At 41.5% G+C, this 14,813-nt stretch overlaps 1 protein-coding gene across 2 annotated transcripts in view; it reads right to left on the bottom strand.

Moving 5' to 3' along the window:
- Nucleotides 1–1,357: 1,357 nt before the first annotated feature.
- Nucleotides 1,358–14,813, bottom strand: part of vps39 (VPS39 subunit of HOPS complex) — a 44,837-nt gene continuing 31,381 nt past the window's right edge. For both annotated transcript variants that reach the window (XM_050061471.1, XM_050061470.1), the window contains exons 21-24: nucleotides 14,095–14,244; nucleotides 9,506–9,640; nucleotides 5,720–5,811; nucleotides 1,358–5,333 (exon numbers count right to left, since the gene is read on the bottom strand). In XM_050061471.1, the coding sequence (XP_049917428.1) occupies nucleotides 5,252–5,333; nucleotides 5,720–5,811; nucleotides 9,506–9,640; nucleotides 14,095–14,244 (459 nt within the window). In that variant the 3' untranslated portion in view covers nucleotides 1,358–5,251. The remainder of the gene's footprint in view (nucleotides 5,334–5,719; nucleotides 5,812–9,505; nucleotides 9,641–14,094; nucleotides 14,245–14,813) is intronic.

Raw genomic sequence — 14,813 nt, forward strand, 5'->3', positions numbered from 1 at the left:
GTCGGAGCTCTCCGTATGCTCCAGTGATGCGTCTGTTACATATTCTGCTGGTCCTGGTTCTCAGGCTCGATCCAGCCCAGACAACGGAGTCATCAGGATCCAGCCAAGGCCCCGATGTGGAGGGCAGCTGGCAGACGTCTCTCTCAGGGTGTGTGTGTGTGACTAACTGCGTTGCTGAGCAGTCGGGCTGTTGTGATTCTGTTACTCCAGCTGGCTCGGCTCAGTGTAGGAAGTCCATTAGCAGGACGAGTTAGAGTGTGTGTGTGTTCTCCAGTACCTCAGCCCCGAGGATAATGGGCCTATCTGGGGGAGAGGACTTCAGGATGAGAGATGGGGATGTTGGCTGTCCATGAATAGATAACTGGAGTGGAGCCACTCTTCTTTACTTATGGGAACAAGAAGAAGTAGTGCTTTAATCTAAAATGTCTCACACACACACACACACACACACACACACACACACACACACACACAATTAAATTTGACAAGAAAAAAACAACTTCACTATCTAATGAGTTCATAATTCAGTTTGCAGGGTCTAGATATGGGTAGGGTGTATTTAATTTCCGACAGTGTAAATAGATTTTTTTTAAAGTGGCTTATGTCTCATTATATGGAAGTTCATTACTGCCCAAAAAATAAAAATTGTTAAATTATATCTAAGTAAATAATTGTAATATATTCAGGAACAATTAGAAGGCACAGAGTGAACTGTAGACCAATGAAAAATTAAGAAAAAATAATTGAAATTAAGATAAAAAGATTTTAAAAAATTAAAATAAAATATAAAATTAAGGGACACTGCAAAAAAATTTAACTCAACATGGAAAAACTATAAAATAATGTGGAATAATTATGTCAAAATTATTAGTAAGTAAAAACGTTGGCTTACTTGTAAAAAAAAATAATTATTGCTTCAGAATTGAGATATGTCAAATAATAACTTTTTCAAAAATGTAGTAATTTTAAATGATTTTAATAATGAAATATTAAATAAATAAGTCAAAATTAAGATATTAGAAGGCAAATTCATGACATGAAAACTTAGATTTACCTGAGTCAATATTTTTAAATAATTAATAAATATGTAAATAAGATTTTATCAAGTTAAAAGATCATTAAAAAAATCTATTTAGTATATATACTGAAAGTTGTATTTGTTTGACGCAGTATCTTTTTATTTTATTTTTTTTAACTTTCCTCCTGCCATTAACGGGCTTCTGTACATTTTGGATCAAATCGTCCTAAAAATATATTTTCACATAGACGACATCATTTTCAGCTTTCATGAAACTAAACTAACTCTTCACACAGTGAAATCCAGCAGCTTCAGTATAAATATCTGACAGGCAGCATTGTATCACACAGACATGAGTGGAAATGTTTATTTATTACTGATTAAAGCCAAACAGACAGATGGACAGGCATATGGTAGCTGCTGGGTCGCCCCTCACAATCAAAAAACTTCAATGAGAAATTCTCATTAACACTCTCAGTCTTTGTACAGTATACACACAGGGGGACCAACACTTCCACTAAAACAAACAAACAAAAAACAATTCATGAACAGTCTGAGCAGAGAATATGTGCAAACCTTTCTCGAGCAGAAGAGGAGGGTGAGGGTGTGTGAAGGAGCAGGAGATGCAGATGATACAACCACAAAAGTGTGAAGACTTAGTGGTTAAAAAAACAAGTTGAAAGTAAATGTATGTAATTCAATTGAACAACGACACCGTGGACTCCAACTTTAAAAACATACATTCATTGCTTGTATTTCGTTGTCAATAATCTGGGGAGTCCTGCTTGTTGAGTCTCCACCCAGCTGGACGGAAAACACACATCATTTTAGCACAATTGTCATTAAAACACAGATCAATCACTCCTTCCTGATCATTGACATCACTTCTAGTTCTTGACATTAAACATCCATCCACTTTTAAAGTGCTGTTTGTAATTTTGTGATCTAACTCCAAGTGAGACTTCTGAAAGAAATAACTTCCTCTGACAAATACAAAGTTGACATCATAACCAATAAAACACACTGTTTTCAAAGTAGTCATGCTGAACGTGTGATCAAAAGCAAGTGTTTCCAAGCGCTCTTGCCTAAGATAAACAAAGTTTGACTTTTGGAATACAGCAACACACACCGGATGTCATATGACAAGGAACAACCAATCACAGCCGACAGATATCTTTTCCTTCTTCTGTAACTATCAGTCTATGATAAATACGCTGGAGTTGATTATTTCAGTGCAGGGCTACCTGGAGCTTTACATCAGTCCCACGGACAACATTTCAGGCCTAATACACACCAACAAAACAACTGCCGGGAGCAGATGAGCTAAGAATTTGGGATTTCTGGTAGGTGGGCTGCTGTCGCTTAGCAACTTAAGATGCAACCTGCCTCCGTGCTCTTGAAAGTTGGCACAGAGTGGGCACAGAGTAGCATCCAGTGCCTGACCTTGTGTCCTCCAGGCGGTTAAAGATACAGCATGTGTCCTGGCCCTAATGTTGGCAAACTCATCTCCATTTGAGCTACTGTAGCACTCATCGTCACGGTGATGTGGGGCTGCAACGAACGATTCTTTTCATTATCAACTTAATCTGCTGTTTAATTTCTTGGTTAATCCTTCAGTGTATAAAACCTTAAAAAAAGAGGGATTTACAGTTCTTCCAAACTTATGGTGATGTCTTCTTTATTTTATTTTATTTTTTTAGCATTTTTGCTTAAAAAATGAAATCATGAATCGATCATCAACATAGCTATAGATTGATTTTCTGTCATCAGCTATCATTCCATCTCTACGGTGGTGTCATTAAAGCAACAGACTCAAGAACATTCTGGTTATTCTGTATCTGCCTCTTGTCACCACCTTGCTGCTGTTCAAAAGTTACACAGTCTCACTTTAAAGTGGAAATAGACAAGTTCCTTGCTTTAACTTATCATTATGAAGTTAATGTTGACTGCACAATGTAATAGCTGTAGAATAAAGACACCATCAGTGTTTAGACTGGTTCCCTTAAGCCTAGCTTTCACTATGCAACTATGTCTGCAACCAGGTACGATCTGCAGGGAAAATGAAGGCTTGATTTACATAGACTTGCACTGAGAAAGAGATGTTTATAATTGTATTTTTAGCATTACAACCCCCACGAAATGATTTGTTTTACAATAGGGATTTGACCCATTCGGTCTGATAATATTTAACAAGATCTCAAAGAGCCACATGATTAAATAATTTTATTCTTATTGAAGTTAGCAGAGCGCTTCACTGGAAGTTAGCTGCTTGGCGAGCCCGGTCTCACTCTGAAGTCGTCAAAATCCGGCGCTTGGGCAGTGACTTGCGACGTCAGAAACCAATGAGAAAAAGCGTCGTTTAACGTCGGCATGATATGCGGCCGGTTGCCTTTATAGTTTAATGACACCCGGGTGTGTCAGGGATAAATGTGGCAGGACAAGGATGAAAGTTAAGGTGGCGAAAATCTGGGGCAGGCAGGTCTAACAAACACCTTTCATCTGAGAGAGCGGTGTTCGCGTCCTGTAAGATTCTAAAGACAAACCCTGTTCTTTTTCCCTTAACCCAACCACGTGCGTTTGTTGTTGAGGGAAAAAACGTCAATTCGTGGTACCGACATAGTGCGTTTATTTTGAGAGTGTATGTAAACGTTAAATTTCCTGTGAAAACTGAAGTGTATTTTGAAAGAAGACAATACATGTAACAGGCAGAACTTGACATGGCGTCCGAGAACGTCAACAACTAACACACCCAGGGTACCTTGCATGCCGTATGTGGACGTTGAAAGTCCATGACCAAATGTTGATATGTGACGAGGTCGGAGTGAGAATGTGTTAGCTTGGCCGATTAACTCTCTAGTGTGCACACTCCGTGGGCGGCATGCCGTGAAAGATCTGGGTAATTTTAAACCCAGGAAGTTGAACTTTTTTGGCCTCATGCGCCTCTGAGCAACTTTTATACGAATGAACGGGACTCTGCTTCCAACACTGTATCCAGTTCTCTTTATACATCCATTGGTGCCAATCCCCAATAACCACTGAGTATCAGCGTAAGTTCTGTGCCATTATTATGCTCAGTGGTGGAAATGGTGGACGGGGGAAAAACCGAAGTCGCTACATGCAGTGTGTCCTGTGTTGTTGTTAGTTGCGAGGCTCTGATGAAACAGAAAGTGATCTGGTTGTCTTTGGGACAATAACGATAACAATAATACCACTTGAAAACGCTAGGGCGGGTGAAAAGGTTAAAAGTTGTCTGTTTCCACTTATAATAAGTTCTACTTCATAAACTTTTAATGTCTGGGAGGGGAAAAGCAAAACATTTAAACAAATACAGATGAGAGCTTAAAAAAAAGCAATAAAGAGGATGTAGTCTGGTAGAAATCCTTCACACACTGTAAAAACAGTAAATAAAGAAAAAACGTCTCTATGAAAAATGTTAGCTGGAGAAGCCGCCTCGAATGTTTAAATAAAAATACAAAAGAGTCAAACACACTGTAAGACGATTGCTGTTTTGCTTAGTCAGTACCGGCACATGCTAACAAAAGAAATCCTGACAGACGTCTGACTTCACTGTAAGTACAATCTTCAGAGTCACAAAAGGCATTTAGCTGTACTCCTGCAGAGCGTATTATGGCATATCAAGCAGTGTTTGAGGCCGCACACAGTGTAACAGGAGGGCTGGGAGACAGTGAGACAGAAAATAAAACTGCTGACCAAAGCTTGTAACTATCTCCTGCTGAGAACGAGCGCTAACTTCTGCTGTTAAAGCTCCTCTTCCTCTGGGCGCCTTTCAATAGCGCCCATTTTCTCCAGAGGCGACGTGAAGGGAAGTGGATCCCTTCTAGCGTTACAGTGACACATGCTTTTCAAATGTCAGACTCTACCTCGCTCCTTGTCTTTATTCCTCCCCTCCTGTTGAGCGAACCCGGACATTCCTCCTGTTACTTCATGCACAGAGATAAAGAAAGTCTCAGCCTTTGATTCCAGAAGGAGGTCTTTTTCTGCTCAGTGAGTCGCGCATGACAACAACCGTGTCCGAGGTTAACTCAGGTTAGAGAGCTCGTAGTCCTGTTTGGCGCTTTCCATACAAGCGTCCGATTCCACAGTCTGGCCATTAACTCGAGCACCTCCAACCTTGCGATGCTAGTTCAAAGATGTCAAAGCGTAGAGATCCACAGAGAGGGTCAGGGAGAGGGGGGTTATTTATTAGTAAACAGTCGTTGTCAGGTGGAGCTGTTACTGCTCAGTGGGACACACGGTGCGGTCTTTGCAGCAGAAGTAATGCACCACCACGCCGTTGGGATACCTGGCGAACGCACTGAAAGAGACAGATGAAGCAGCAGAGGATGTTTTACTGTCGGTAGGATTATTACTGGCTGTATCACGGCGCATAAACAAGCCTTTAATTAAAATTTATAAGAGTGGTCTGAAAAATGAACAGGGTATGAAATTAACAGCAGCTCAGGGCATGAAAGCATGCTCAGGTTAATGAAACCGAAACTGCACACACAGAGGAATCTGATTAAAAGAGATAAAAGATGTAAATGAGAGATGCTGCTGTAACAGCCAAAATAATCAGGATTTACATGATGACTCTTCCATAATAAAATCAAAGGTGCTCAAAAACCTGTCTACTTTTCAGAGATGTAAGATTCACAGATTTGTCACATGCAGTAATAATTATAATAAGATTAAAATCAATACCTGTTCCCTATTTTCTTCTTGCAGACTCTGCAGGTCTTTTCCTCTGTAATGACGCATTTAACCTGCTGATGAAAGATCCGCTCCTCCTGCACCTGGAAACACAGAACACGCCAGGTGAGCAGAGACGGACAGCGCAGTTTAGCTCGATGACAAGGAACAAACCCTTTGTCGCGTCAAAACAAACATTCAAAAACACATCATGACAGGCTGAGCAGGAAGTGTCATGTGGAAGGACTCCCGTCATCCTTATCCCTCCTCTTAGTTGCGGCGCATCATTAGTTCAAAGCTGTCACTGTTTCTCCTTGTGTTAATCAGACACTTGACCCTGTTCTGTACTCATGTGCTGGCTTGGCTTGACTCACTTTGACTCAGCGTGTCGGCCATTTGCATCTCCACACAACAGGGCAGCTGATGATTCGCTTGTCTGAGTCGATGATGTTTCCAACCAGCGTGCTCTTTAGTGCTGTTTATTACTGCACTGTGCAGCGGTTGTTGGTCGCCAGCTACTTATCATCATGGATTTTCAAGCTGTTATTATTTGGCCTGTCATCTACTGTAGTGCTGTGACAATACCAACATTTTCAACGATATCTGCCTAAATATCTCAACACCGAAACTAAAACACTACCATGGCAAAAATCTTTAAGATCGTGAACAGTAATAGAGCATGAAATTCTTTGTTTTAAATGAATTTAAAAACCGCAGCTGTAATTTCAATGTCGCAAATATAATATGTCAGAATCCACAATCCTAAACAGATCTTTCCCAGTTGATCTTTGTCTCTGGCAGTTTCGGTGAGTGGCGTTTGTTTTATCCCCAAGGTAACTAATGTGAAAGCAAGACTGTCAAAGTTCATTGTGTGCATGCAACAGTTCATTCTTTTTAAGGGCAACTGCAGTACCTACTAAAAGTAAAAAGAAAAAGTATGTGATTCGGAACGCAGCCTTAATGTTAGTCGACCACAGAGTTGACTTGTGTGTTGTCCTGCATGTCAGATTTTACTCAACAGTACTGTTCAAAACTTGGTAGTTAGATGGACTGAAGCACACACCTTGGCTGGAAAAGCTCCACTTCAACAACACACAGTTCATATTCAGAGTTTACCTGCCTCAGGCTGGTTGTTTCAAAATTAAGATTACATTTATTAATCAGAGCACTCACTTAGCGTAGCACCGGCAGAGTGCTGAATATTTTTTGAATTTATGAACAATTCCCTGCCAAAATCATCAGAGGAAGGCGTGTGGAGTCAGCTGTTGCCACATTCCTGTCTGGTGCATGCACCCTCTACCTGCTTGGAGGCAGTCAGGTGCGCTTTAACGTGACTCTGGAGATGGTTTATCTCGGGTGCAGCTTGGCACAACTTAGTATGTTAAACGGGTAATGGAAACACAAATCAAAGCAGCATGGTTTGGCCAAAAGTGTCAGTGGAAAAGCCTCGACTGTGGACTGTAGAGCAGTACTTCCTGTCCTGGGAGGAGGAGGTGGGGGAGTCTCAAAATGACACTAAAGGGGTTGACAATAAGACAATAAGAAAAACTCATGCTGCAACACAAACTTCATGTTAATTCTTGGGAATTTCCACCAATATTTATTTTTCCTAATGAAATCCTGTATATTTAAATAAAGTCAAACTAAAAGTGAATAAAAAATGTGTTTTATCAAACTTAACAGTTTTGTTTTGTTAAAATAAAAAAGGATCTTTGGTGAAATACCAGATATACTCATAAAGAAAGAGTGAACAAACTTGTGCTGTAGCCATAAGCCACAGACAGACAGTGTGTTATTAGTCGTGCTGAAGAGTTAAACAGACCAATGTGACATTTGCAGGTCCATTTACACGCTGTTTAACGTGCTTTAGCTGAGCAGATCATTAGTTATCTATCTAGCCTGAAAAAAGACATTAGCACTTTTCCTGTGTGAATGTTGTTCAGTCGCTCACTCAACAAGCTGTGGTGCAGGACTTGAAGTGTGTTTGCGTGTTAGATAAAAAGAAGACTTTAGCAGCACAGCTAATGTGGGACGTTGTTCTGTCTGTAGGTCATTGTGACAGGGCACACACGTTCCTCCAAACAGCCAATGCAAATGTTTGATCTGCTGTATGGAAACAAGTTCCCCATGTAGACAAAGAACTAACAGTGTGTTTTTTTCTCAAAGGACAACAGAGGACATCATGTGATGTGCAGAGCAGATGTGTACGCTGTAGTACAAAATAAATAAATGCAAATTAATTGGGGCTGCACATCAATCTGAAAAGGAAAAATCAATCTTTAATAGAACTGCGCTCAGCCAACAGACATGCAAGTTGTGACCAGGGGCAGTAATTAGACCCTGCTGTGTGTTAATGACAGGAGCCCCTGCACGACACAACTGCAACATCATCTCTGATATTCTGTAAACAGGTTTGTATAATGGTGCTCTTTTATCTGTTTCACACAGGTGGCTGTCACTGCTTATGATTGTACACACCACATCCTGTGTGTTGGAGACTTTCTCCCCATAAAACTACTGTAAGGTTTCTGTGTCACATCACCTGGAAATATAACACAATACAGTGTGTATAAGACAGGAGTTACAAACTGCTCTACTTCTCTGCTATTTTTATCCACATTGTTCAGGGTTTAAATGTTTAAATTCCACTCTAATCGTTTACATTTGAAAGGTCACGTGGGCCTGACAATTTGTCCTTCAACCCGAGGACTGTGGTGTCACATATGCAAACATCTGCCATGTTCAAGTGTCCTTAAAATTAACTGAACATCTGCACGATGAAGGGAAGTTATAAGAGCATCGACTGTATAAAAAGAAGTGGACCTAGCCAACAAGACGTCACCCATTGGTTTGTGTACCACCTTTTTTAAAGCTTTAATTTTAGCATTTTGTCCCTCACCATCTTGGATTTCTGGAGCCACAAGTCACCACATTTGGACGACAGGGTCGAGCTGTGAAGATGCAAGGGATAGATCTGTCTATTGGGTTACCAGCCTGGTCGGGCCAGGTAGTGTTAGCATATCAAACGCTAAGTTATCAGCTAACTCTCGCCAGCTGGCTTTGTTAGGAAGGTGCATCTGTATTTAATAATTAATTGTGATATTAATTGGCTAGCGAAGAACAGGCTGAAAACAAAATTCATTAAAGGCAAAAGATGAACAGCTAACTCCTTAAAGTGTCTTTTTGTACAGCTGAACGCTAATCAAGACATATTTAGGTGACCAAAATGTTTCAATTAACGCCGCACTGAACTGAAAACACACTTAAAGGATTAGAGTTCTAAGATGACAAACAAGTTCATGGATACAGAGCGTTAGTGACTTGTTGATCACAAGGTAGCCAGACCCTGAACATGCCCTACTTTAGTGTCTATTTCACTGTAAATGTGAACATAATTTGCAAAATGAACATCATGCTGCATTTAAGAAGACTTTAGGTATTAAACCTATAAACTTGATAGGAAAAAGTTTATATAGGTCATAAATCAAGTGAGAAGTTGGGTCATTTTCTCATAGACTACTGTACAATGGGACACTGGTGAAGTCGCCCCCTGCTGGCCATTATCAAGAATGCAGGTTTTAGGCTCCACTTTTTCAGACCTAGAGGCTACGTCCGCTTCTTTGACACAGTCTATGTGACAGAAGCTCTGATTCCTGAGTCCACTTTTCTTAAGGAAGGGTTGTCTTTGACTTAACTCAACCATCAGCCACGTGACTGGCCGAGTACGTAAGATGTTACACCTGAAATTTTACTCTAATTTACATGAACCACTGTGTAAACAAATTCTCCAGGACTCACCCTGAGGAACTCGGCCTGCAGCAGACTTTTCAGCACCTGGTTGCAGCGCTTCCTCTGTGCCTTCTCCTCCAGGACGCTCTCTAGGAAGACCCGGATCTCTCGGATCTGGGTGTTTGCTGGGAGCAGATTGATGGCCTGGAAAAACAAACAACAACAAAGAAACGCTGGCTTGTTAATGCAGGAAGTGTCGGCTACTGTTTGTAAACACTACATTCAAACTTGGCCTCTCCTCCCTACACTGCTTGAACATACACTGCAAGCTACCGTCCTATTGTAGGAGCTTTACATTTGTTGGAATGGAAAAGATGATGCAAGCTAACTGAGCTAACCGACACCAACCTGTCCAACAGGAAACAGGCAAACTCCGGGTCACTCTTCATCCTCTCTTTCAATGCCCCCCAATGAAAATGAAAGCCGACCTCAGATTCAATCTCGTTTAGGAACAAACTCTTCCGCTTAGCGTTTCGCCTCACTATATTAGCGTTTTTCAGCACTGTGTCCATGATTTTCGCAGCTTCCACTTGGATGCATGCTGCTTACAGTCTGGCCCAGGTTGCTACCTTTTTATTATGTACTGCGCGCTGTTACTGGATGGGAGCGACACACCCCTGCCCAAAGGTTGCAGCCCAATAACATCCCGAACACGGCAAAATAAGAAGTAAATAGGAAAATACAGGCAGAGGACAGAGTCTCTGCAAATAAATACACCGCAACACACTTCTTCTATGAGTCCTTACGTTGTCTTTTAGGGAAAAACCTGCATAGTACAGTGTACCTTTAAACACTGTTGACCAGACATAATTAGTTTTTTAAAAAATATTACAGCTCTGTCAGTATGAGGAGGAACTTTGAGGATTAAATGCAGGACATCAAAAGCAAATTACACTGGTTTTTAAAGTATAACCTCTGAACTGAAGTTGGAGGAACCAGTGATAAAGACTTTGAATTGAGTAATCGCCACGATCATTAGAAGCACAATACAACAAGCTAACATAACTCATTAATCATCTTAAAGTAATGATATTCAATTACTCCCTCGTGGGAGCAGTAATCTGCTGTTAGATGACTTCCCCAACAGCATCTCCTCTTACCTTAAGAAATAAAAATAACCCGCCTGTGTGCTTCTGTGTGAACGCTCAGGGAGACTAAACACAATCAAGGCCAGTTGTCTTGTTGTCCTCTTGTTCAATGTAATTAAATTAAATTAGCACAAATGGCCTTGTTACACTCAGACAGCTCAGAGTGAGAGTTTCCTGTTGAGAAACAACTGGGAAACAGAACTGACATTTGTGTATAATTCAATTTCGGTTCTGTATTTTGTCTTTTTTTTTTTTTTTTGATTAATTCAACAGTAAGCGAATAAATAATTATGTAACTACACCACTACCATATGCCAGATAATATGCATTGTATTTTGATTATTTAATACGACATGCCACCTTCGGCAGTAACTATTTTTCGTCAAGTGGTCAACTTGACGATAGAAAAACCTGTAAGCCTTCAGTCACTCTTTGTGGATGTTCAGCAGAACAATGAGCAGGACCTGGCTGCAGCAAAGTTCAGAATGCAGGTTTGTTCCTGAAAAGCTGCAGAACATTAATGAAAATTCCTCTTCATTAACATCTTTTGTGCTCAAGTGCCACTGAACAAGGAGACTGGCCCTGCAGTTCATGTGGGTCCCCTCAGTCGGCAACAGAAAAAGACTGAGGTAGCTCTGAGTAGCTCCTACTTACATGGGAGGTCCCACTTGCTCCCAACCACTTGTAAACTAACAAACTTTACTGTGTTTTGAGACAAGCATTTGTACTTAAAGGATAGGTACACTGACAGAAAATTAATCTGCAAATTTAGCAAGTAAAAACTTCTGACATTTGCCGACTCCAGGTTCTCAAATTTAGAGCTGAGGTAGGCAGTTTTATTTTGGCGTCACTGGGTAAAAATACGATCATAAACTTTGAGCATATTGTAATTCAAGTCTGAGAGAACACTTGACCTCTGCACCTCCTCCTGGCTCTGTTTCAAGCTTTAGAAAATCTAGCCCGTGACAGGACACTTTGGCAAATCACAGGACATTTCAGAGAGAGGGCTTTCTTAATGGCTGTGACATAAATGCAGACGTGCCTGTAGATCTTTTCGGTGAAAGTCTGATTCAATAGCAGTGAATCCTGCAGAGAAAGATGCTACTCCAGCATCGGCAACAACACTGCAAAGCAACCCAAAAAGGAAGTCGGACTTATCAAAAAGAGAGTCTGAAAGGTAGTCTGACAAAGTATGAAATAAAACAAAGCGCTTCAGAGATGAAGGGAATGAATTGAATCCACTTTTACGTCTGGAACCTCCCGTCTACAGTGGGCTTGAGACGCACCCTTGTTGAGGACTTGGCTCAGATTCGGGAGTTACTCTCTTGTCCTGAAGCCTCCTTAAGGAATCTGATCTGATCCCGTTTGATTTGGCGGTGGGAACCTCTTGCGACCGCATACCTTTACTGACGTCGACTCCAGCAGGATCCAGACCCTGGACCTTCCGCGTGGAGGACAAGTGCTCTAATTACTACACTAGGGAGGCCCCTCAGAGATGAAGAGAATATCCTGCTAATAGTTTAGCCTTCTGTGGCTAACAGTTCATGTTTCTGTAGCTAACGTTAGCTAGAGTCTTGAATCACATTGTGTCCAGCACCTCACTCATCGCCGCTGTGGACTACTTTGCTGAGAGGAGAATGTGCAGCAGCTCCGGAAACTGACCGTTAAACAGCGGCTGCAGCAACCCAAATCCAGCCAGTGCAAATCCCAGCTTCAGGGAACCGGACAGCCCCAACTCCCTGCTGGATCAATAAACTTTTTGTTGCTACTGTTACACAGATTACACCTGGTGCTGCCACTGGCCACCAGCCTGCTGTGACTCCCGGCGTTCAGGGGCTTGTGCTGGCCGAATTCGAGCTGCTACAGCTGCCAACCGAAGGTCCGTCTCAAGAGCTGCTGCCAGCTCTCCTCCCAGCACGATGTCACCTTGGGCTCTGGAAGCTTCTGTTTTTCAGTATTTTCAGACATTTTCAGACAAACTGAATATTTAAAAGAATATACTGACAGACTATTTGACTATGAAATAAATCTTTAGTTGCAGCTTCAGCCAAGAAATTATAAAAACAGGACTAAAGACTGACCAACAAACACACAAATATGCTTCACGTTGAAAGTATTTCCTGATGTTTTGTACAGTCTTGTCTTGTCGCCCTCGTGCTCTTTTGGCGAGGCAGAGTCTGGGAGCGAGGCCAGGGGAAATGAAAGCAGGGTGCCATTAAAGTCAACGAGGGAGCGCAGGGAGGCAGAGTGGCACAGAGAGACAAGATGGAGAGCTTCCCGTCTGCGGGCTCTGAACCTTAACATTCATATAAACCTGCAGTGTTTGTTCCCCTTGAGAGGCTCTTAATTTGACATGTCTGTGGCTGAGTACAGATCAGCGGTGCCTTTCACACACAATCGCATCCGCTCTAAATCACGGATACAACACAGTCTGTTGCGGTGCATTTTACAACGAGGATATAACTCATGACAGATAAACTTTCTCTTTTTATGAATTTGAATATTTACAGTGACACAGTGGAGGCGTGTCAAATACTGTGTCTGTTTCTTTGTGATAAAATATGGAAACAACGATTACACAATCAGCTGACTGTTTCCTTCTCGATGAGGACTGTGTGGTTGAACTGTATTGAAAAACAAAACCAAATAACTATAAATCTTCTTTACTAGACAGCATTCAGTGGATTGTGACGTGACGGTTTGACAGGCAAAATAGGTCATGAGCTAGTCTTGAACAAAACAGCTTTTGTTCAATTAACTCTTTGCTATTTTGGTTCTGGGTTCAGGTACAAAACAGGTATATGAAAGGAATTTCATCAAAGGTATTCACATGGCAACGCAGACGCCCTCTCAAGGGAGATCCGCAACCTGGTGGAAATCTTTTTTTTTTTTTTTTGGTTTGCTGGATCTTCTCTACCACAAAGGCAGCAGCCTGATTACCCCCGACTGTGCGAACCCCTCTCGTCTCACTCCAAAAACAAACTGAATCAAATCTTTAAATGAGTTGTGCTCCGTTCAGTCGCTGTTTTAATTTCACAGCAAATGCCAAATGACTAATTCTGTGTGTGTCATCGTTAATCATGTTATTCCATCTCATCTTAATCCAGCCGAAACAAGCCCGCTCTTATCAGCTCCACTTTCACGTCTTGTCTGAATTAGCAATGATTACTAAATCTGAACGAAGGCAAAGAGTCAGCTCATAATAATAAAATCCCTGGCCTGAATTAGAAACTAATTCATGCCTTCTTATTTGATGAGCAGCTTGAAGTACCAGATGGAGTTTGCTGAGCAGGAAAGTTGAATTCAAGTGCAACAATTGTGTGCACGTGTCACAAGACTTTGGCAGCCTCACAAAAGCACTTCTCTTGACACTGACACAGTCTTAATGCAGTAAACATATGTTGTAATACGAGGGGATAAAATCAGAATTACTTTTGAGTATTACCAGACTGAAGTTTGTTCTCATGTCCCCCAGGGGAGGAACGTGAGTACCACTCTGTCGTTGTTTACCTTGGTGGTGTTGAGTTTGCTGTGGTGCAGCTCCAGGACTTGCAGAGCCGCCTGCAGGTTGGCCTGAGGCTCCGACAGCTCCATCTTGATGGGCCCCAGGCAGTGAACATCAGGAGGTGACAGGTACATCCGCAGCAAAGACAGATAAACCTGAAGGGAAGAAATACAGCTGTTAATACTTAATTTACCTGAATCAGAATCTGCAATATGTCATGTAAGACAACAATAAAAGGCAAATAACAAATGACAGGACCTTCACACAATAAAAACATGTTTACGCTTAAATTAAATGCCTTTCAAATTTCAGGCTGACTTTTGGGGAAAATCATCTTTTACTTATCCAAGAATTGCAGGTAAGTAAAAAGGTAAGTAATATATACACAAACTGGCCACTTAATTAGGTATACCTTTCAAGTACTGGGTCCGACTCCCTTTTGCCTTAAGAACCGCCTTAATTTTTTCGTGTCATAGATTCAACAAGGTGCTGGAAACATTCCTCAGAGATTTTGGTCCATATTGACATGATGACATCACACAGTTGCTGCAGATTTGTCAGCTGCACATCCATGATGAGAATTTCCCGTTCCAGCACATCCCAAAGGTGCTCTATTGGACTGAGATCTGGTGACTGTGGAGGCCATTGGAGTACAGTGAACTCATTGTCATGTCTGAGATGATGTGAGCTTTGTGACATGGTGCGTTATCCTGCTGGAAGTAGC

The sequence above is a fragment of the Epinephelus moara genome, chromosome 14 (assembly GCF_006386435.1).
Source record: "Epinephelus moara isolate mb chromosome 14, YSFRI_EMoa_1.0, whole genome shotgun sequence".
NCBI classification, from domain to species: Eukaryota; Metazoa; Chordata; class Actinopteri; order Perciformes; family Serranidae; genus Epinephelus; species Epinephelus moara.